The 24,186-nt window shown below is 36.1% G+C and overlaps 2 protein-coding genes across 4 annotated transcripts in view; one reads left to right on the forward strand and one right to left on the reverse strand.

Moving 5' to 3' along the window:
• LOC120623222 (b(0,+)-type amino acid transporter 1-like) overlaps positions 1–24,102 on the forward strand; it is a 52,508-nt gene extending 28,406 nt beyond the window's left edge. For 2 of the 3 annotated variants that reach the window (XM_039889120.1, XM_039889118.1), the window contains exons 2-13: positions 1,298–1,413; positions 3,371–3,467; positions 9,042–9,143; positions 9,372–9,478; positions 10,254–10,389; positions 11,331–11,456; positions 12,785–12,932; positions 15,678–15,905; positions 16,567–16,663; positions 18,016–18,165; positions 19,804–19,972; positions 20,501–24,102. In XM_039889120.1, the coding sequence (XP_039745054.1) occupies positions 1,298–1,413; positions 3,371–3,467; positions 9,042–9,143; positions 9,372–9,478; positions 10,254–10,389; positions 11,331–11,456; positions 12,785–12,932; positions 15,678–15,905; positions 16,567–16,663; positions 18,016–18,165; positions 19,804–19,972; positions 20,501–20,568 (1,544 nt within the window). In that variant the 3' untranslated portion in view covers positions 20,569–24,102. The remainder of the gene's footprint in view (positions 1–1,297; positions 1,414–3,370; positions 3,468–9,041; positions 9,144–9,371; positions 9,479–10,253; positions 10,390–11,330; positions 11,457–12,784; positions 12,933–15,677; positions 15,906–16,566; positions 16,664–18,015; positions 18,166–19,803; positions 19,973–20,500) is intronic. The other variant, XM_039889119.1, reaches the window with a different exon arrangement.
• Positions 6,085–7,748, reverse strand: LOC120623223. Its single transcript, XM_039889121.1, has 2 exons — positions 7,563–7,748; positions 6,085–7,456 (listed from the first exon to the last, which is right to left on the reverse strand). Exons 1-2 carry the CDS (start codon positions 7,599–7,601, stop codon positions 6,119–6,121), a joined length of 1,377 nt encoding a protein of 458 aa, XP_039745055.1. The 5' UTR covers positions 7,602–7,748; the 3' UTR covers positions 6,085–6,118.
• Positions 24,103–24,186: the final 84 nt, after the last annotated feature.

Consider the following 24,186-nt stretch of genomic DNA (forward strand, 5'->3'; position numbering starts at 1 on the left):
AGCGACGACCCCTCTCGCAGCGACGATGCAATGGTAGTATGGACTTGGCAACATCCGAATTGGTCACGTGGTTGAATCATTTAACAATTTACAATAGGTAAATGACAATAAATTTAATCCACGTGGTCTGACAGTAACGTACAATATATGCACAAAAATATTATGATTTTATTATTGTTTCCTGATCGACAGCTCGTTAATGCTTAAAACAGCTTCACACAAAATGTTTCGTGGTTCCCGGTATTCGATAAAGCTATGGTACCGACAACTCACGAATGAATGAATGAATTCATTGTTATTGTACACCATATAAAAATACAGGAAAATGTTTACACAATGCTTACAATTATAATGACGGAAATAAGTCACGAGTGGAGCATATACCTATCTAAACCTTTAGGGATTGGCCCAAATATTAGTGGATCTAAAGGAAAAAACTCAACGATTGTTTGTTACCGAGACTTTTTTGAGGGAGCTATGTTATAATTTTCTTCATTTAGTTGCAGTATTATCTGAATATTAAAATGTGTATAATGAGGTGCGCTATTCTGTAGTAGTAGAGCTTTTTGTGACAGAGCTCGTCCGAAAAAGTACCACCTACCACCGTACCACCATGCTTTTTCGTTCCGGTTTGAATGATAAATGCCTGGTTACCCGTCCAATGAGGCTCAACGACTTCGCTACAGGTTGACACTGGGCCCTTTTTTTAGGACGTGTTCCTTGTATACCCTGTGAAGTGTAGCTGTTTATAGGCGATGGTTTCTCACTAACTCATTTTACCATCTGTTTGTCTGCCATTGTTGGTCCTTCAATTATTACTATAAAACAAAAACCAAATAATTTATAACTATAACAGTTTATTTTAAATTTAACTTTCAACCAATAAATCAATTAATTTTTATTTTGCTAGAATATTGTATAGGAAACATGTGTACATAGGTGTTAATTGATTTTTATATGTGTAAGATATGATGCCAAGATTGGCGTGAAAAAAATTGTCGTTAATCATTTTAACAGTTTTCAGTATTAAATAACAATATGAGAGTCACATTTAAATTAATTACAAGTAAAAAAACAACAAAAAGGAAGATACCGAAATGAAAATCACGGATTAAAATTAAAATAAATACTTATAATTTTCAGTATTTTAAAATTAGCGAATTTTTAATATTATATAATTAAAAGTAGATACTTTAACTTGTCTACTTGATTTTGAACTATTTATAGAATAACATCGCGCGAGCTGTGGAAGCGACTTGATTTTCTTTTTATTATAGTGGGGATTTGTTTTTTGTAGGGGGCGCACGCGAAGGCGGATTGGTATGGCGCGGGTGCACCGCCAACTGCGACGCCGAAGACGGCGCGACGGGAACACTCGCCGACGGCAACGCCAACTCAGGAGACAAGGTACAGGTCGTAACCTCTTCTTTGCTGCTAGCTTCTTAGTTATTACCGATCAGGTGACGGACACGGGTAGTTCTCATTTGTTACGTGGAACGTCCACGATAATACCTTAATATTTTTTATTCTTCATTTTTTTTGTTTAAATATTAAAAATATATATATACTCTACCCTACTATACTTTCTAAAAATAATATCAAACCGGCCACTTAAAAGAACTTTGAAAAGAAAAGAAACAGAACCAAAAAATTTGGAAAAACATAGTATCTTCTTCTGAGATTCTTGCACAATATATATATTATAAATAGCTTTACATATTATGGAACACAGAAAAAGTAGTTTTGTTTGATGACGTCATGTTCCACAAAAGAAATGGAAATTACCCTGGCATACATCATCATCTTTAGTGTTCAGGCACAGTATTATATTATTTAGCAGGTACCCTTAGTACGCAGATCGATACAAATTTTAGAGCCGCTTACGTACGAACTAATGTTTTCAGTTTTCATTCCGCAAAGAGCGCTGTAAATTTGCCTATGAATTTTAGCTTTAAATTAAAAACATTTTAATAAGGGCGGGAAACTTTCCATGTAGACAGTTCCATTCTGAATTTTCGATTCATGTTTGCAAGACTACAAATCCTATAGATACCTACTAAGAGTTTAAATTGCTCACGTATGAAATAAATTATTAATTAAGACTGTTTCCTGTAAACGTAATCGTAGTTTTTGTCAGCCACAGATGAAAGTTAAATTTGTAAATTTAACTTTTATCCATATATAATTTATCTATATTCAATAGTTTATCTATATTTAATTTCTGAATGTCTACCGTTATTTAATTTCATCCGTATGACCGTTTTCTTGAGCAAACGATTTCATATCTATACGTCGCGTCGTGGTGTTTACCTGGCTCTCGCTATGACTACAGTTCAAAAGAGCTGCTTTCAAACGGCAACTAGTTTTAGCTCCAGATATTGTGAGGTATTAATATTGTATTAATTATTATTGCTCCTAACAACATAACTTCTATTATGTTCACTAGACTGCATTTATTGCAAACTATGTCTAAAACCACGGAAAGGGCGTTAATCTTTAATCGTAAGAAATACATTTGTATATTCTAACGGTCATTTTGAATGAGCAATAAAGCAAATTAGTTTTCTACATCAACAACTATGTAGGATTTTATATGTGGGATATGGAAATATTGACACGCAAAATATATCTTGGTTTCATAATAGGTAGATTTTTTAAACAGTAGATTACGGTCGACGTGTTTATTAGACAAAAAATAAAGAGTTTCAAGATATTTAAAGAATCTTAATGTTGTGGGCGTGCTTTGGCAGTTTTCTACGTAAGAAGTAGGGGTGTGCGTGTATTGCTTAAACCGAAATAGTTGGATTTGATCGTAGACCTATACAAAATTTGTTTCTTTATATAATATAATGGGAAGCTATACTTAGGTAGGTACGAGCACTACAGTAAAAAATATATACTTACTAACTAAAATAATCTATGTACCAGTATAGAACTAAATTACTTAAATCAAATACGTCTTCGAAACCACCGCAGAGCGCCTAAGATGCAGGCAGAATTGCTCCATTTTCCACTAGCCAAATTAATTCTTTAACCAAGGTAAATGCCAACTCAATCCCGGTAACTTTTTGAATGAACTTTTTGAAGCGTCGCCGTGGGGAATAAAGAATATTCCCCACGGCGACGCTCTAATCCAAAAGGCACAGAAATTAAACTACTGTCATGGTTTTCCTACTTGTGCCTGTGATTATTGTGTGTGTGATTATTATAATTAACGACGGAAGTGCCTAAACCGCAAAATGATATGAATGCGGAAACTCCGAAAACTTAATTATTATCAGTAGGTTTTGCAAGATAAACTTTATAGTTTAGTTTGTATGACAAATGTAGGTATGATATAGAAGTGTGGTTCTAAATGAGTTTCTTACAGCTGGAGGGGTCGGACGCAGCTCCGGACGACCCTGTTCACCTCAAGAGACGGGTGGGACTCTTCAGTGGGGTGGCTCTAATTGTCGGCACTATGATTGGTAAGCACCCGAATTTATTATCAGCTACTCTACTTTATGTTGTATACTACTTATATTACCTACTTATGCGCTGACGATCATGATTTAGGGTAGTAGTTTAATCTGTAGTATTAGTATGTTGTTATTTTTGATTGTCTTTTTGCATCGTAATAAATTTTGTTTTCCTTTTTTTTATTATTTTGTAGACCTAAATTTATGTTTGTAATTATTGTTAAGTTATAAGGACGTGGTGTTTGTATTATATTTGTTATTTATACCCATAGAGTATGCAAACACTTTACACTACGTCAGGCAATGTCGCTGCCGGTCCGCGAAAACCCGTGACTTTTGGTCCCTACTGAAAATCAGCGTCCTACTCAACTCTGTGCCGCAGCACCATAGCAGTAAATGCCAAGGAATACTACGGCACAGAGCTGAGTAGGTGACCCGTTGACCACAACGAAGCAAAATACGCCTAAATTATGATATAAATATTTTTTTCTTTTTCTCTGTCCTCTTGTAGTATGTGGTAATTTATTTATTTATTGTGGTTAATAAATATTTTTATTACTATTATTATTTGTGGAAACCATGCAGATAGTATCTTTGAACTTTCCTATCAACGTTCGTTGTGTTAAGTACTATAATTTACTTGTACGGTTGTCTTGTCTTAGATGTCTTGTGTGGTTCTCTTTCATCAACCTTAAACACAATGAGATAATTTCAGAATTCTTTCGAATACGGAGGCATATTTTGACATCGACAAACTCACTTCATTTAGGAGTAAGTGGATTGGTATTTGGATCATTGCAATATTCGGACAAATAAATTGAGCAGCATGACCAAATAAACTCGTCTTTCGTACTGACCTCTTCAGTCCGCGACATTAGCGAAGTGAATTGTATTCAATTGGCAAAGGACAAAGCTATAAAAACAAGATTCAATATGAACATCTAAAGACGATAAGTTTGTTTACCATTAATTATAATAATTCGATATGCTCGGTATAGCAGAGCGCTGATTTTATTTTGAAACTAGAAATATTTTATGACGTGCACTTTGGCTACTTACTTTGCACACACTCTGCGATTCGCTGACGGCACTGACTAACGGTTATTTTTTACGTCATAAATAATTGTGCTTTTACGATTTAAATGTAACAGCAAATCTGAGCCTTATTTATGGTCGCAAGCCGTACTATAAATTGTAAATGCGTAAGTGTATCTGTTTATTTGTATGTTATCTATATTTTGCTAGTAAAAAATCTTGATAAAATTTAATATATAAATTGCAATAGTATATAAATTAAAAATTAAATAAACCCACCATAGACTTTCAATACAGTGTAACTACATTATTTCGTGGAGGCTATTTAATTTTTTAAATTTGTCAGTATATAATTTGTTTGTGTCCAGTATTCTACTAGCCAAGCACTTTCAATTGATACCCATATTGAGAGAGCTGTGAAAAAATATGTAATCCGCCCTTGTTTGGTGGCGGCCATTTTGGAACGATGTTCACCATTCATAGCTAATAAGGCTCCCGACTTTTGAACAAAAAAAAACAGAATTAAAATCGGTTCATCCGTTCGGGAAAGACGATGCCACAGACACGTACTGCCCGCTTACTCGCATAAGAGCAGTGGGTTTATGAGAGGAGGACATACCACTATAATGACATAAAGTACAATGAATACTGAATATTAAGAACTTATCTCTCTGTGAGAATAGCTATTAAACTACATATAAGTACCCACAATCCTGTACATTTAGTAACATCTGGTATAACTATTTATTTTTACAATAAGCTTTTAATTTACGCGCACTTTATCTTCTACATGGGTGTTTGTTTAACAAACGTGTTAGGCATGCTTAGGTATTAAAAATAAATACAAGCATCTTAAGCAAACTAAAATCTAACACATAACATACGAGTATAGGCAGGTACACATAATAGTCATAATTAGTTACATGTTATTATAACGCATACTAGTATATAATAGTAGGTCCTTATTTCCTATAATTATTTTTAAGGTATGCTAAGTAAACGAAGGTATATCTGGTCCTATCCAGTTAATATTTTAAATGCGAAAGTTTGTAAGAATGGATGGATGGATGTTTTTTACTCATTAATGCAAAAACCACTGAACTAATTTGACTGGAATTTGGAATGAAAAATGTAGGGTTCCCGAGGGATTTAAAAAAAATCTAATATGGCGGACGCTGCAAAGGTCAACAGCTATCGTTATAAGTGCTGCATCATTAAGAAATCCTAAAACTTTCAATATTGTTATTGTAGCTTCCACTACTGTGTAGGTAATATGTATCAGTTTTTTTAAGTCCTCAAATTAGCCCTACGTTAGGACTAACCTATTAGGGGCTATTACGGCAGTTATATTAAATCCCTAAATCAGTTTTTACGCGATATCGTACCGGAACGCAAAATGTAGGTATTTTAAAAATGTCTACCAACAATACAACAAGTATAGATACATCAACTCAGTTGTGCGCGCGGCCCTATGTGTGGGTAAACCTTGTACATATACAGTGACTTTGTGTGCGTGACAAGAGGTACAGTCGGGTACAAATACAAATACAGTTATTTACGGGTTATATACGGGTTTTTTTTTAAAAAAACAGTTATTTGGTAATTTAATGTTTATTTATTGAACATTATTCTGAATCGCTACTTGAAAAATCAAATGATGAATTTTCGGATTCGCTGCTCTCATCAAGGTTAATTATGAATTCTGACTCCATGTCAAAATGTCTATAGTATTCTTCTTCTTTCTTTTGTACATGTCGACAAGTATTACCCCACATCCCTTCATCAATTTGACTTAAACATTCATTTATGAGTTTCATTATTTCCGTCACATTTTGGTCGACATTACGCGAAGCAATATAATTTTTTAAAATTCCCCACACATTTTCTATGGGGTTTAGTTCAGGATGATATGGTGGCAATCGAAGAACTTTTATGCCATATCGCTGAAGTATGTCATCAATCTTGTAACAGATATAGTTTTCTTTATTTTTTTTAATCAAATCATACAGTTCAATTTTTTTCATATCTTGATTAAAAGCTATATTTTTTTCTGTCAGCCATCTCTGCATTTCTATTTTTTTGGAATTCGAATTTGGGGCTCTGTCATTTTGAACGTTATGGTATGAGGCATTATCAAGCACAACCACAGAGTTAGGTGGAAGATTCGGTACTAGACGTTCTTTTAGCCACTTTTCATAGTTTTCCGCGTTCATGTTAGAATGGTAATCACCAGAAACACTATTTGCTTTGTATGTCAATAGTGCGTTAGGTACGAAACCTTGTTCTGAACCAGCATGCACAATGATAATTCTTTGTCCTTTCGACAGGTTTCTCTTTAAAGGTGGTCCATCTTTATTACCCCATCCTTTGTTTTGAACATGATTAGTTAAGATATAGCTCTCATCTGTATATACGATACACCGATTTTCTTGACGGTATCTGAGTAAATTTTTTAGGTAGGAAAATCGTAGTTTTTGGATGTCATGCCGCTCTATAATAACACGTCTGTTATCCACAGTTTTTCGCCATTTGTATCCCAACTTTAACAAAGCTGTACGCAGAGTCGAAATACTTCCATCATAGTTAAGTTTATCTTGAAATATTCCTTTCAACTTTAGCAAGGTAGGTAACTCACGATGTTCTAAATGGTAATTTTGAATAGTGGAACGTATAACATTAACGTTAAAGTTGTCTAATTCTAACTTCTTTAAACGTTTTTTACGGTCTTTATGCGGAGATTTAAACTTAGAGTCAGATTCTTTTCCTTCAGCCAATATATTAGTAACTGTTCTCTCTGATACCCCCACTGCCATTGCTGTTCTTTTCCGTACGCTATTTAAATGTTCACTTAGTTTCGATATTAAAATTGGACTTGCACTGCAAACTGGATCACTTACTAGTTCCAATATATCTCTCGCATCTATTTTCAGAAATTCGTATACCTTAGCAATGGTTTCTCGAGTCTAAAACAATAATACGTAAACGTCAACAAGGATATATTTTTTCGTATATAGAATCATAATAAATACCTATTCATTACATCTAAATTTAAAAATAAAAAATATTTACCTGACTCCTTAAACATTTTTTCCGTGAAGAACTAGACATTTTCGTAAACGACTGTACCCGTAAGAAAAAGCGATAGGAACACGTCTTGCTCGAACGACGACTGCCGCGTCACTGCCACACGAATGAAAGTTGTATATTTACAAGCGCACGCACACATAGGGCCGCGCGCACAACTGAGTTGAAGTATCTATACCAAGTTACCAACTGTAACTCGATACTTAGGTACACAAAGGTTACGTTTGCTGTTGGAATTGACACCTCAGATAATTGCAATAGAATATGACACCTTTTATAAATACTTACTCATTTAACCATAGCTATAAGTACTGAGACAAACTTAGCGGTTTCAAAGCGTGATTTTTCTAATAAGTTTTAGGTTAATTAGACACCTACATGTGGTCTCACGGCCGAAGTCCTAATTTGACATCTACATCTTCAAGATGTCTCGGAGATCCTTTGGTGGTTCAAACTCTATATCCCTCTGGATGGACATTTATTACACTGATAATGATGATGATTTTCTGTTAGATTAATAATTCTTTCAGTTTTTCACTAAACGCGCTGGAACCATGGATTTTCCAGGGAAAAACGTAGTCCAGGGTAGTGAGTGAGGATGTATGGATGTATAGATATATGTATGAATGTCTACTGATATTTGAAAGGAAATAGATTATATCCACATTAAAAATTTGGAATATGCATACATTATAATTACATTGCCCGGGGCAGTTATACCTTGCTTAATACTGCCGCAAAGCAGTATTGTTGCAATGCTGTGTTCCTGTCTGAAGGGCGTGGTTGCCGGCAAATGAGGCTCAATACCTACGGCACCTAGGTTGATTGTAGGAAGCGTTCCTTGCACGCCCTACGAGTGTAGATCTGTTTATTCATAAATGGTTTTCCCCTTATCAACAGTTGGGCCATCTGCTTGGACCTCCAATTATAACTATTAAAAAAACAAATTTGATTGAAATCCTTTCAGTAGTTTTGCATGAAACCTACATCCTCATAAACTTTCACGTTTATAATATAAATAGGATTAGAAGCATTATAATAAATGAATAATAATAAATATACTACGACAATACACACACCGCCATCTAGCCCCAAAGTAAGCGTAGCTTGTGTTATGGGTACTAAGACGACTGATGAATATTTTTATGAATAATATACATAAATACTTAAATTATACATATAAACACCCAGACACTGACAAACATTCATGCTCATCACACAAACATTTTCCAGTTGTGGGAATCGAACCCACGGCCCTGGGCTCAGAAAGCAGGGTGGCTGCAAACTGCGCCAATCGGCCGTCATTATTTTATGTTGTTGGTAGTGGCGTGCATATATGCACCAGGCGCGATTTTTCGATGGTATGTCATCTGTATGCATAACCTGTATCGCCACTTTTTATTGGCTAGATGAATATTAATGTTGTACCTACCGTACCTATGTAGTGACAATGTTTTGTTTAAGGTTCTGGAATATTCGTCTCGCCCTCTGGGCTTTTGCTGCACACAGACTCAGTGGGCATAAGCTTCATCATATGGATGGCGTGTGGTCTGCTCTCTCTGCTTGGTGAGTGTAACACGTTAATTTCTGCACAAATAATATATATGAATATGAAGATACTAACCAACGTCATAGTGCAGTTTTTTTTTAAATACCTATTAAGTGTGCTTTTTCGATTTCATACGAATCGTAGTTAAATACACGCGATCAAACGTATGTTGATAATCTCACCCTATAATTAATCATTAGAAATATAATGTAATTTCTATATTATATAAAAATATATGTGAACAGGAGCACTAGCATATGCGGAACTAGGAACGATGAACACCTCCTCCGGAGCAGAGTACGCGTATTTTATGGACGCCTTCGGAGGACCCTCTGCATTTCTGTTTTCGTGGGTACGTATTCTAGCTTGTGAACTTATTGAGCCATTACCGCCAGCTTAGCGTGACCCACGAAGCGCAAGTTATACAGAAGAAGGTTTATTTAATTATGTTTACATTAAAATCTGCTTAACAATAATTTAATAAAATATGCATAAAAAAAATGCAGATATTATATCAAATTATTGTTATGCGTAATTCAATTAGTTCGTGAGGGCGAACATTTTGGTTGCAAACGAACTGTCAATCCCATAACAGTTTATTTATACCAACCTACTTTTCGTTCCTTGTTTCAATTTGTAACACCGTGGATCGTTGTGTATATCAACAATAAAAAGTATTTCGTGAAAAGGACAGCAGTAGATATTTTTGTAGTAGGAAATTTGTGTACCTAGGTACACAAACCTCATCTCTAAAGGTTTGCTCTCTTACAAGATAGACAATTTTAAACTGTAAAATAATATTGAAAAAGAGCAACCTGCTGAGTTTCTTGCCGGCTCTTCTCGGTAAAATTCTATATGAATATTGAATATTGAATTTTGAATTTTAAGGTTTATTTGTGCATGGTAAAACATTAATTGGCGCCATGATTTTAACCCTTATTAATAAACGGGGCAAAACTTTAGAATTGATCGATCGATAATTGATTGATAGAAGTGAGTGTTTTGTCTCACTTCAACTGACGGAAATATTTTCAAATGATAGGGCGTGAAAAACACGGAAAACTTTTTGCTCCTTCTCACATTCTTCATCGAAAAAAAACGTTAACAATGGCAATATGTTACTTTAGGTGTCAACCTTGGTACTGAAGCCTTCACAGATGGCCATTATTTGCCTGAGCTTCGCGGAGTACGCCGTTGAGCCGTTCGTGTCGGAGTGCGACCCACCAGATCTGTTGGTCAAACTTGTGGCCGTCATCTGTATAGGTAATTTTTTTTATATATACCCAGTAATTATCCACAATGTAGCACACGTGCAGCGTAAGCTCCTGTACTGTTAGTGCAAGAGTTCACACTTCTGCACTCCACAATTGTCGATGGATTTCGAGTTTATTAATATGTAACTGGAGAGAAACATGGACTCCATCCTAATAATGCTTATAAATATACAAACGCAGAACTAAAAGTACAGTCACTGCTTCAATGGCCTAACGAATTTGTATTTAGGCTAAAATATGATGGAAGACGGTAGGTAGCTGGTTGCACAATGTATTATGAGCGGCAAAAATGATCTGGTATAAAGATATCATATTTTAAGATATCATAATTTTAATTAAGTGAAATTTGAATAGTCTGGCACATTATATGTTTGGTATCACGTTAACTGAAAATGTTTTTAAATATGAGAACATCAGTTAAAGTACACTGTCTCAATACCGTGAATAAAAAAAGAATTAAAAAAAGCTTGTCAATAAATTGGAATATTATATACATATTGGGCTTCTTTTTTCTGTCGTAAAACTGCTACGCCGCTCTCTTGTAACAGACGTTGGAACTGAGAACAAGCCAGGGTCTTCCCACATTTCACTGTGGACATTAGATATTTACCAAGGTATAAGATATGTGTTGATCATTTAGAAATATCCAACTAACTTAATTATTGGGGTTGCTGTATTCGTTCGTTGCGGAATAGGAGAGAGTGATTTGAGCTTGGATCCTCCACACTGCATTTCAGGCTAAAGATAGGTAGTATTTCTGGGGTTTTACAATATGAGTTCTATAAAAGTGAATATAACTTTAAACTGTAAATACAATAAAATTAGCTCTTACTTAGTTGGACATTTCTAAATGATCATAGTGAATATATACTTATATTATTTTGTATGTTTTGTTTCATGCACTTAACAGAAGTTTTCTACCAATTCTAGTAATGATACTGGCGGTCAACTGCTACAGTGTGAATTTAGCGACGAATGTCCAAAACATCTTTACTGCGGCGAAATTGGTAGCGATAGCGATAATCGTCTGCGGGGGAGCTTACAAATTGATATTAGGTAATACACACGAAAACACAATACATCATCACATGTACATTAAGGGTCTGCTACTGCTACAGCTTCACGAGTTAAATTAAGTCGGTTATTCCAGGAAATCTTATTAAAAATACCTACGGTGCATGGATTTAGGTATATAATCGTTGCAGATTCTACTTGCAAACTGTATTGTTTAAGACTTAAACGATACTTGAGCAGGCCTCAAGTATGCTATTACAATTATTGTGTGTCAAGTCGATAAAAGACAACAGGAATTATTGAAGTGGAGTTACTTTTTACTCCGTTACCGTAAGATTTTTTACAATAAATTACTCTTCATCAGGATCATGCTTCAAACAAACTTCTTTGCCTATTGCTTACTACACTAGACATAATATATATTAATACCTAATAATATTTAATAAACGATATTCCTATTTTTCGAGAACTATTTATTGTCACTGATCGATCTTTGAGACACAATTAGAATAGCAGACTTGGGCCCCACTTAAATTGAGGTACGAAAAAGTCAGCACTAATTTTGTCGATAACTCCACATTTTTCGGAGTTTCAGATACTTTAGTGTAAGCATTTCGATTCGCAAACCACGCCAGCATCAGTCTCAAGCCAGTCTTAAAAATTACGTGATCGAGTACCTATTAAATTTAATAATAAAGTCTATCTAATTTATTTTATCAATAATAATTATAGACCTGTTGTACTATCCCGTATTCCCTTGATTCTTCCATCTAGTGTTGTCTGGAGGACATCGCTTAGCGCTTTTTATGTTTGTTGTTATTTCATCGTTTGTTTTCAATGTAATTTGTGCAATAAAGACTTCATCTATCTAACTGCCACACATTTTTATAATACTTAGTTAGAATTGTCAGACTAAGCAGATGGCCTACCTGATAAGCGGAAAACCATCGCCTATAACCAGATGAACACTTTGCAGGGCATGCAAGTAATACATTCTACATAGTGCATCAATCAACCTGAGGCGTAGGTCCTAAGCTTTATGTATCTTTAATTAAACTGGCAACTACGCCTTTCGAACCGGAAGAAAGCTGGTTAGCGACAGAAATAAGCATGGCGGTAGTACTTTCCTGGCCGAGCTCTAATCCTATTAAAAACATACAAACAACTTATCATCAAAACCGTATAAGTAGGTACATTGTTTTAGGCTGTGCAATGTAGCAGGCCCTTCGCGCTTTCATCTAAAAAATCATTGGTTTTTTTTTGCCATCAACAACATCCACGGTACACTTGAATCATCGATTTGTTTAAATCATAATGGATATTTCATACATGCGAATAGACTGACAGGGGGTTGTGTCCGTATGGTGCAGGTAATACGCGACATTTACAGGAGCCCAACTTCGCCAGTAGCAAGGCGACGCTGGGCAACATAGCCACAGCCTTCTACACCGGGCTCTGGGCCTACGACGGCTGGAATAACCTTAACTATGTTACAGAGGAAATTAAGAACCCATCTAAGTAAGTGTTTATTGCATTTATTTTGTTTAAAGACTCATTAAATATACTTAATCTGCACCTAAAAGATGCGGCGATAGCCTTTAGGTACGCAACCTCTAATTTTTGGAGTTATATGAGTTTTTAATGAAAATTGGAAAAAAAACGTCATTTGCTTATGACAAGAGCCGTGCCCTGTAGTGGACCGCTAATAAGTTGATGATGGTTATTAACCTTGTTGGCTTATTGGTTAGCATGTTCAACACTAGTACACTATTACCCTACTATAGTCGTAAAAATTTAATAGGCCCGTTTTGACATTTGTGCAAGACCATAGAATGTAACTTGGAACAAAACTGAAAGTAACAATAAAATAAAAATCAATTCCATACAGTGTTTTAAAAAATACGTAATTTTTTTTGGAACGTTACATAAAATCAAAGAATATATTGCGAGTATTCTTTTTGCGCTTACTTCATAGTAGCATGCAATTTATAATTATTGCGAAACGTTTCGAAAACAGTTACGTTCTCAGTCTTTTTTTTTCAGTTGTAACCATTTTTTTTACTGAATATCGAAATTAAATATTGTGTAGTAATCTTTACTGCAAATTATGAGCTTGGTTCTCAAAGCCGCAAATAAAATTTTGAATTGACGACACTGGGTTCTAAATAATGAGTCTGAGTTATGAATCTGACCAAGCGGCATGACTGAAGCGTCCCCGCGCGCACTGCGCAGTTTTTCGTTCCCCATCTTGTAAAGTTGACTGTGCGCTCGTTTAAGTTTGATATATATCGTTTACTATTACGTTAACTTTGGCTCTTCTACTTTGGACATTGATTTAAACATAGTGATTTGACTCGATTTTTGTGTTTGTTGTTATATAGTACGAACTCTGTTTCAACATGCTGAAAAGTGGACGTATAATCAACAGCCAGTCACGCGAATTGGTTGTGAACCTAAAGGAATACTTTGGACGAACGAACACTTTACAATACATAATCATATCAATCAAGTACTGATACAAACTTGAATTGATTTATCGTGAGTATCGAGTACCGAGTCTTATGGTTCCATAATTAGTTACGTCCCGATGACAAATGTCAAAACGGGCCTATTACTTTTTTACGACTATAGTATGCCCTTAACTTCAATCTCTGGTCGAATGTGATTAGCTAAGATGGTAGCGGGCTAACGTATTAGGGGTATAGCACTTATACAACTCATACCCCTTATCGGTTTCTACGTGTCCTCATACCGGCAAGGTGATTACGTATCTCACAACAGGCTTGCGACAGGTGTACATCTTGCGATCTTTGATGTCAAACGTCATTTGTATTTACATTGCATGCAAAAGTGATGTTTGACAGCAAAGATGGCGAGTTTCATGCCTGCCGCAAGCCTGTTGTAAGATACGTAATCACCATGCGGATCTGTTAGCTATTAGTTGGTAACGATCCACGGTCTAAGCCTCCAATCAGTCCTGAAATTAGAAATTATAAATTCCTAGTATACCTACCTATGCTAAGTTAAATAAAACATTGCACTTTTTAACATTGTCTCTTATTAAAGTATGAGCAGCTGTAGATGAGGAGGATATAAAATTAAAATAAGTAGCTAAGTAATATACTTTTTAAAACTTTGCGGTTAGCATTTGCGAGATTTAACAAACAGGAATTTTAGCGTTTGAACTTTTAACTGACGCCACACATGATTTTGTTGTTTTTCAATATGTCCCCTTTAGGACAGGCAAAGATCGATGACCAAGCAGCCGATCAATCGTATTTAAAATACTTGAGTTGGTAATTTTTTAATTTCAAGGCTAAAACTATTGAATCGTGTTTTAAAAATAATTATTGATTATGTTTTGATACAATTGGGGTTTTGAAAAAAAAAAATTATTGATTTTTTTTATGTATTTTAAAACTTTGTTATTAATAATAATATTGATATTTGATGTAAAAAACTTAAAAAAAAATTTTTTATCAATAAATTAAAAACAATTAAAAATTGATCAAATTTAAAAAAAAATCACGTGACTATAAACGCGCCATGATTGGTCACCATAGTTGTGACGTCATAATGTTGTAGCTATTTAATAACAGTACGGCGTTTACGGCTTATACGTGACTAGACAATAATATTGAAAATTTATTGCTAAAAAACGAGTTGTTAGTTGGTTCCGATTAGCTATGTGTGATAAAGGATTTATGAAGGCAAAGTCTGATAATATTCCTGATGTTGATATTTTTATGATAACCAATTTTAAAAAAAATTACGTTCGGTTTAATTCTGCTGAAGTTCGAGGTGCCAAGGCATCAAGGTAAGTCTGTTAAAAAATTGGACGTTACGACGGGTATAGAAATTCTAAAAGCAAGAAAAATGTCGAGGGTCGCCGGCCGCTAATTATATACTTACGGGGTCCAGTTCTATTTCCAATAGACCTGGTAGGTGGCGCTACAATAACTTCTTGGTTTTTTTAAATATTAAAACTGTATAATAACCAATTGGATGCAGACGAAGTTGCGCGGGTCAGCTAGTTAAAAAAAATATCTACATGATCAGTATAATCGGCATCCCCTTGTGGCGTTTCACTACGCGCTGTTGACGGTATCGTCAGTTGCTAGATAAATAGAGTTAGTGAGCCCTCCAATCTACAAGGTCCAAGCCTTGACTCTCTCTCCTATGTAAGAAGAGACCTAGAAGTGTAACAGATGATCAGCGTTCAGAAATTCTCCGCACCAGCAACAATCTCTTACTATTTTAAAGGAACCTCCCCATGAGCATTATAATCGGCATCCCTCTGGTGACCCTATGCTACGCGCTGGTGAACGTGTCCTACTTGACGGTGATGTCGGTTAGTGAGATGACCGACAGCGAAGCTGTGGCCGTCACCTTCGGCAACCGTCTCCTCGGACCAATGGCATGGTTGATGCCACTTGCCGTCACAATATCCACCTTCGGATCGGCTAATGGCACATTGTTCGTAGCAGGAAGGTGAGTTTATGTTTTTTCCTTTACTTTTACTTTTAATTAGCGCTGATTACGGATCATGAGATCCTGGTCAAAGAAGCTGCACGGCTAGCATGAGCAGTAGACAATTGTATCACCGGGGAAAGGATATAAATTTATCTGCTCCCACAGCTTTTTCAACTCTCAGAGCACTGGCGCACAAGTGGAAATAATATCCAAATAATATATGTGTATTAATAAACGGGGGTAAACTATTCCATGTTCCAGTGATTTAGCAGGTGGGCACGTTAATCAGATCCCTTGTCAGGGTATATAATCGGGGGATATAATTTTTATCTCCCGCCTGTGCTAGGATCATGTTTCTTGATCAAGAAGTTCTTTGTACAGATTTAGGAAATTAGCCTAGGTTGTTCCCGAACCTCAGATGGTACCTCCGATAAGCCGTCCGCGGCGCGTCGGTTCCTATTATAATCCTTACGCTAACACTGCAGCACTGCGCTTTTATTCTGTCTCCAATGAGTGAGGAGGCCAGTGTTGAGCAGTAGGACAATTATAGGCTGAGGACATTGATGATGTCTCAATTTATTTAATGAAATCAAGGACGTGTTAACATTGTCGTCCCTAGGACATCATTATATTCAATGCCATGACTAAACGAATCTTCTGATTTCTTTCTTATTTTCAGATTGTGCTTTGCGGCTTCTCGCCAGGGACATTTATTGGATATCTTATCATATGTCCACGTGCGTCGCTTCACACCTGCTCCAGGACTGATATTCCATGTAAAAACCTATATTTATTTTAAATTAACTGCCTTTGTTGGTGCGGCTTTGGTATTTATAAGGTAGCGTATGAGAGATGTCTGTGCCCGGCAGTGGTTCATTTAAAGGAGGGGGATTTTTCTGGTGATATCTGTAAGTTGCAATCACAAAATTTTGTTGAAATGTCAAAATAAACAAAGGGTCGTAAACAAAGCGTGGCAACAAAGTATCGTATGAAAGAAAAGAGGTGGGACGCCGGACGAGCTATAGCTTCGCGACATCTCACGAATAATTTCTTGTTTTTCTTGTTAAATAGTTGTTGCCCGCTTTCTTGGTCCGCGTTTTTTATAGTTATTTACAAATTCCATGGGAACCGTGGGTTTGTTTACCTGGGATAAAAAGTAGCCTAAGCTACGTCCGACCTTTCAACTACCTCTATGCCAAAAGTTGAATTGTTAATTAGTTAGGGCGTGAAGGAAAGACAATTAAATAAAACAAACACACTATAGCGTTTATAATAATAGTAAGGATTTAATAACAAAAGAATTTAAATAATTAGGTACTCATCTAGTAAATTTTTGTATTTTATCCGTGGGGAAAACCTCATGGATCCCATCCCTGTGGCACGGGGAGGCGCAGAGTTTATATCTGATTCTTACTGACTAAAATTCTACCCACCGCTTGGCGGCGGAGCGGGACCGTTTTCGGACACAACTAAGACTTCGCCAGAGGATGCCCGTCGTAGCAGACGCACCCTCTTCAACGACGTCCCCAGTTTCGCCAGTTAGAGGCGCGCCGGAACAACAGCACTCCAGTCAACTCGAATACTGCACTTTCATTCACTGTGGGAGACGGACAACCATGTTCCATCACCCACAAGTCCTCCGGAGGCACCAGGAGCAAAAGGGGTAGAAGAGAACACGCCTTCAATCGCCGACGGCGACGCGGCGAACGCGGCAAACGTTCGCAGAGACATCGCTTCGTCGGGCCATAAGAGAAATTGTTAACCGATGTTTCTAGGTAACCTAGGTTAGGTAGGTTGTTAACGAATGCTGCTCTTTCTCTCAGACGAATCAAAAATACTCACAGAGTTCAGGTACACGTGGAGGTTACCCGACCTGGCCTCAAACATAGCCCTATAGCCTCTCAATATTCATAGGCACCCATTTTTAATTGGGCAGTATTGTAATTTTAGAGGAACCACAAGTAAAAAAATACCCGTGGTCTTGGGTCCCTTCCAGAGGCCACGGGGCATAAGCAGATTATTTTAGCAGTGTTTTTTTTATTTCATAGTTTGTATTATTTGTAATAACATTAAAAATGGGCCAGTTTAGTTCTTTTTCATTCATTTCAATTTGTTTATTTTATTTCAGTCTCTGATTGCGGTCGCGATGGTGTTGTACGGGACAATAAATTCTCTGATCGGCTTCTTTTCGTTTACGGCCTGGATATTCTACGGAGGCGCCATGCTTGCCCTGATTGTTATGAGATACACGAAGCCCCACGCACCTCGACCGTACAAGGTGAGATACTACTTAGATAATCCTATTATTTATAATAATATGAAGTAAATATAATTAAACAATAAACGATTCTATTGCAACTATTAACAGCCAAGTAGCAGACAACTTACAGACAAGCAAGTTCAATTACGACGATGAGTCTAAAAAATTAGGTTTAAATAACAAATCGTACGAAAAGTAGTAAATCTATGAAGTTAGGTATTTTATTATTGATCATATTTTTGACGAATCAATTGTATATGATTGAGTCAAATTTACCTAAAATAATCTTAAACACAAATTTGTAGTAACTCTTTTAACGTTTTCTTAATTTTTAACGGTAACAATTTTTGGATAAAATTAAAAATACTAAATATATACTTACTGGTGGTTTTTCTTATTGTTAATTTTATTCAGGCAACTATAAATGCCAATGAAAATGGAAATTGAAAACTGCACGGAGCTTCCATGTATAATTCTATAATCCGGTTGTGTCACGCTCTCGCCTACAACCTACGCCTACAACCTAAGGTTTGTTTTGATTAGAATATCCGTTCCCGTGGTTTAAGTGCGGGTTTCAGAGCTGGAACGTTTATTGTCAAATGTTGGAAATAACGACCAACCCCGGGACCGACGGAATAATGTGCTTTTCGAGGCACGTCTATGGCAACAACACTTATTTTCTAATTCCGGGAGACAATAAAACCCAAATACCTAGCAAGTTTTGGCACGGGAATCAACCCCTGCCTACCTCGTGGTCTGACCGAACCTCTTCCACTAGACATGACAAACAGGTCGGAAGTACAATTATCTTAATAGCCATAAAGAAATCGTATGTTTTAAGATTGGCGTAACAAAATAATCTTGATTGAAAAAATAAATGCAAACCACGTGGTTTTTAGTTATCTACCTACCACAGCAATGGAGGCAACCAAAATAAACAGGTAATCATTTTGAACAAAATACACAACAATTAAACCTGTCTATGTCAGAAAAAGGCTTTTCTTAGCATAGAGCCGTAGCTCGTGGTTTTTGCTAGCCGTGCTGAATGTTCTATCATATCAACCAACGTCCACTGCTGGACATAGGTCTTTTGTAGGGAGTTCCAAATTCTATGGTTTTCTCCCGCTTGGATCCAGCGGCCACCTGCGACGCGCTTAATATCGTCCGTCTCTCCTCCTTGGGGGTCGACCAACTCTGCGCTTACCAGTGCGAGGCTGCCATTCCAGCACCTTGGGACCCCAAAGTCCATCCTTTCTCCGAACTATGTGCCCCGCCCATTGTCACTTCAGCTTCGCGACTCGTTGAGCTATGTCGGTAACTCTGGTTCTTCTACGAATCTCCACATTTCTGATCTGTTCACGTAGAGAAAATCCGAGCATAGCTCTATTCATCGCCCACTGAGTGACTCTAAGCCTTTTTATGAGGCCCATAGCTAGCGACCATGTTTCTTTATTAACGATACTAACTTACCTATGATAATGCTGTAGCTGGACGATTTCTGTACATTACTTATACCTATGTTTTGAAAGTTTTTATTGGGGGAAGCTTTAATATCGATAAAGATAGCTGAACCTTTTTTTCCACATTTGGCATGTTCGGCAATAGTCTCCATTCTTGGAATAAAACAATATTAATCAACCGATCCTAATGTTCCAGGTGCCAATAATAATCCCTTACGTGGTTCTCTTCGTGTCTGCGTACCTGGTGGTCGCGCCGATCGTCGAAGAGCCGCTGTGGGAGTACCTATACGCGGGAGCATTCATCATTGCCGGCCTGCTTTTCTACATGCCCTTCGTAAAGTGGGGATACTCGTTGCCGTTTATGGGTGAGTTTCTACGTTTAAACTAATCATCATTGTCAGCCCATGTCAGGCCAATGCCTCTTCATTAGCACGCCATCTTCTTTTACTGGTGCATCCATTAATTTTTATCATAAAATTGATCGTATAACCAATCCGCACTTAGCCAGCGAGGTGGCCTAAACCTTTCTCAATTTGTGCCCTGTAGATAATGGGTTGATATTAAAAAACGGTATAATATTGTCTCTGTTACTCATTAGCAAAAGAGTGAGGCAGATCCCAATTTGACATTTTTGGGGTTACGGATAGTTCTACTTGAATTTTGACGCTTTGTATGTAATGGGGTCACGGGTCAAGATCAGATTCAAGCGGACGGGTAAATCCAGTATGTACTAACCCTGCAACTGAGTCCAGTGTTTTGTTACTCGGAAACGACCCTATGTAGGTACGTCATTCGTGTGGGCGATTGTAATTGGCTACATTGGAACACTTATGTGTTGTTTAAATCATTTCTGATAAGTATTATAATAATCTCGTTTTAATTTATTTTTTCAGATAAAATCACAGTATTTTTGCAAATGGCGTTGGAGGTTGTGCCAACGTCGACGACATTCGAGTACTGAGTCCGTGCTGGACTTTAAAGAAGCGTTCGTAAAACTTGAGTATTTTTGGCTCTGGTAAATGTTTCGAGCTTTCGAGAGCTTATAGTAGGGTTGTCAGATGGCTGGAAAATTCGGAAAATCCATTTTTGGTCCGAGTTAGTTTCTTTATTGTCAAATTTTAGGGTTATGTTGATACGTATACCTCAATTGTTAAATAAGTAAATCTATTATATATTTTGTCAGTACATTGGCTTACGAATTATGAAGACTTGGTAATAATCAACTTTTCTTGTTCAAACTGAAAATATTAACTATAGTGATTACTTACCTGGCAACCCTAGTTTAGGTACTTATTTTGATTTGAAATTAAGTCCTAAAGTCCTGCAATTGGGTGTACAAGGAATCTTAAATTCGGCCCGTGCAATGTTATGTATATGTATTAAATAAATTATTTTTTGACTGATATAAACAGGTTCCTTTTTGTACTTTTAAAATTAAAATCTACAAAAAATCAAATGAATATTAACATTTAATAGTTATATACGGTTGTTGATTTTTTTTATGCGAATGAAATATTTTCAAGATTTTAATAAAATACGTTTCCTGTATTATCTTAACAGGGGCGTAGTCACCTGAAGCGTCTAACTGTACCTATTTAAGGCCAGATATTGTGCAAACTTTCTATATAAATTGGACAGTAAAATAAAGATGTAGTTAGTATTAATATAGACATATCTTGTGTTTTTCAACTGGTATCATGTGGTTTCCATGGTTGTTATACTTATCAAAAAGTAAACGAAGGTTCGTTCTTAGAAATCCATTCAAGTTTTCAAACGTATCGGATGCAATTTTTGCTGCTCAATATAACAAAACTGTGAAAAAAGTTTTATGAGGAAACCGAATCATTTATCTTTACGGTACCTACTATAAAATAAAAATATTATCCAAAGCTGTGACAAATTAATAATATCAATGAGAACACTGTCCAAATCGTAACTTAAATAACTATATCTGGCCACTTTGGGGGTCTAACGCCTGTGCTGCTTGTGTTACTTTAAAAGTTAATTAAAATAATTTATTGTTTTAAAAAAGAGGTAAAGCCAGAGGTAGGGTTAAAAATTGCGTTTAGATAGGATACATTCATCTCATTTCATTAGTTTGCACGAATCATTCCTACGGGCACCTGCGTTGAGTTTTACCCAAACGAACAGTTTATAAACTGTTTCTGTATAAAGTTACTTGGATTTAACACAAGCGAATGATAAGGATTTAAACAATCAATATATATCTATTGTTAACATTATGATATCAATGCGTTGCTAACGTGTCCTAAAAAAGTAAAGTAAAGAAGATTCTTATTCATTAAATGATAAAGGTATTATTCCTGATATTATTTTTAATATTATTGGGAGTCATCATTTAAAAAGTGTACCTATTAATTAAATCATAAATTTTTAGGAAGCCAAATAACGTTTTATAATGTCAAGTCTTGTGAATAACATTTTTTTTTGACTAAAACGTATGACGTTTGTAAATACAGAGGTATGGTAAAATAAGTTTCTTGTGCAAATCCAAAGTTTTAAGCTTTAAGGTTCAAACTGAGGCGAAAAACGAGCAGGGCGGAAGTCGTTCGCGGCGATTGTGTCAACCAACTCGTATGACATTTTTGAACTGGCGCGATTGAGACAAAATTAATCGCGGAAGCCGCATTTTAATTTTATTTTAATACTACCCACGAACTTGCCGTGAATTTTATAATTCTTCGTTTGCTATAGCTAACAGGAAAACTTCGTATTAAAAACTAGGGAACATTTTCTCCTTAGAGTAACCAAACACAAAGGGGGCCTCATTCTCGGTCCCGACCTTCGTTCAAGTTAGCGTCGTGCGAGCGACCAATCACAAGGCCCTTGCTCGAACAAGCGCTTGTGATTGGTCGTTGGCTGGAAGCAATCTTGTTTTATATTAATAATTGACGGACCAAGCAGATGGTAAGTGCCAAGCGGAAAACCATCGCTTATAACAGAGCAACACTTCACAAGGGATGCAATGAGCATGTCTTGTAACATGCCACACTGTGTCCATCTATTTAAGGCATAGGTGTTTAGCTTCATGTGCCTGTAATTAAACCGGCAACCACGCTGTTCAGACCGAAACTCAGCATTGCAATGTTTATTAATGGCAAAAATAAGCACGGCGGTAGTACTTCCCCGAACGACCTCTCAGAAGGCTCTGCTACTACTCTATCTCTTTGTCTATATTCTCTATTTTAGGTTTGGCCTTGTCGTAACACGCTGAAAGTCACGTCAGTATCAGAAGCTAAGCGAGCGAACGAATTGCTCTTAATCGCGTGCGGGATTCGCCTCAGTTTGAACAGAGCTTTATAAGATTCTTGGGAAAATCTCTAGACTTGACGCCCTATTCGCATCACTATGAGTGATTGTGCTAAACTCATAGTCTATAGTTCATCCGTAGATAACCTTAGTTTAAATATAAATAGGAGCATTGTTTACTTTAATTTGTCAATTTTTGCAATTCATTTACTTACAGGGGATAGGTAGCGAAATATGATCCACTTAATGCTATAAATAATAATTAATGTACGTGTAGTTATTTGTCAGAACGATAAATTACTAAATCGCTATTTTTGCTCATCTTCTTAGATGTTTATCTAGTATTAGTGCTATGGGAAGTTAATATGCCAAAAGTAGCCCCACTTAAATTAACATAATATTAGGAAGTTATAAATTTTTTCCAGAGTTTTTTTACTTACTGTGTTCATATTTATTAACGAAAAAATAAATGTCATTTAAAATGTGCTGTGTATATGTGGGGCTATGAATTTTTACCGGCAAAAAAAGCCGTGGTTACTCTATCCCATATTAAAGACTAAAGTGTGGTTTTCACTAATCTTTCTACAAATGACTGCTGAACTTTGCGACCGGTAAAAATTGGTCCTATCATTCCTTACCGGGGCAAAACGAAGCGGTCGCTGTTGTTTTTCGATCTATTTTTATATTGTTTATATTTTCTTTTATATATAGAATACAGTTTGAAAGCGTGAAATAAAAGTATGTAATCAAGTCACTTGCAGTCACTGTGAATTTTTTCCTTAAATATTGTAGATGCTTTAAATAGCATAATAGGAAGTTTATATTAAAATATTTTTCTTTATTTGTCGGTTGATCGTTTAATTTCGTTAGTGCTTTAGACCCATTAGATAACCCGTAAAAACTTAGGAAATATAAATTGTCCCCATCCTGTTTGATCTAATTGTGTAGAAGTGTAATAACTATGAATATATCTACAGAATATAAATAATATATCAATTACTGTCTATATTAGTAACTCTATGTATCTTCTAAGAAATTGGGCACACAAGAACACACCTGACGATGTGATAATGTTATGGGTAAAACTAATGGTTTTATTTTTGTGTACAGATGAAATCAAATACATAAAATACCCTATATGTACTTATCTCTACATGGAGGACAGATTTATTTATTGTTATACACTACAATTGAATTAAATACAATTTTAAATAAAGACAAGTGAAATTTTTGCCGATGTTTTATTCAATAACATTAATTTTCCATCCTCTTACAAAAACGACCCAGTTACTGAATCCAATCTCCAGGA

The sequence above is a fragment of the Pararge aegeria genome, chromosome 4 (assembly GCF_905163445.1).
Source record: "Pararge aegeria chromosome 4, ilParAegt1.1, whole genome shotgun sequence".
Classification (NCBI taxonomy): Eukaryota; Metazoa; Arthropoda; class Insecta; order Lepidoptera; family Nymphalidae; genus Pararge; species Pararge aegeria.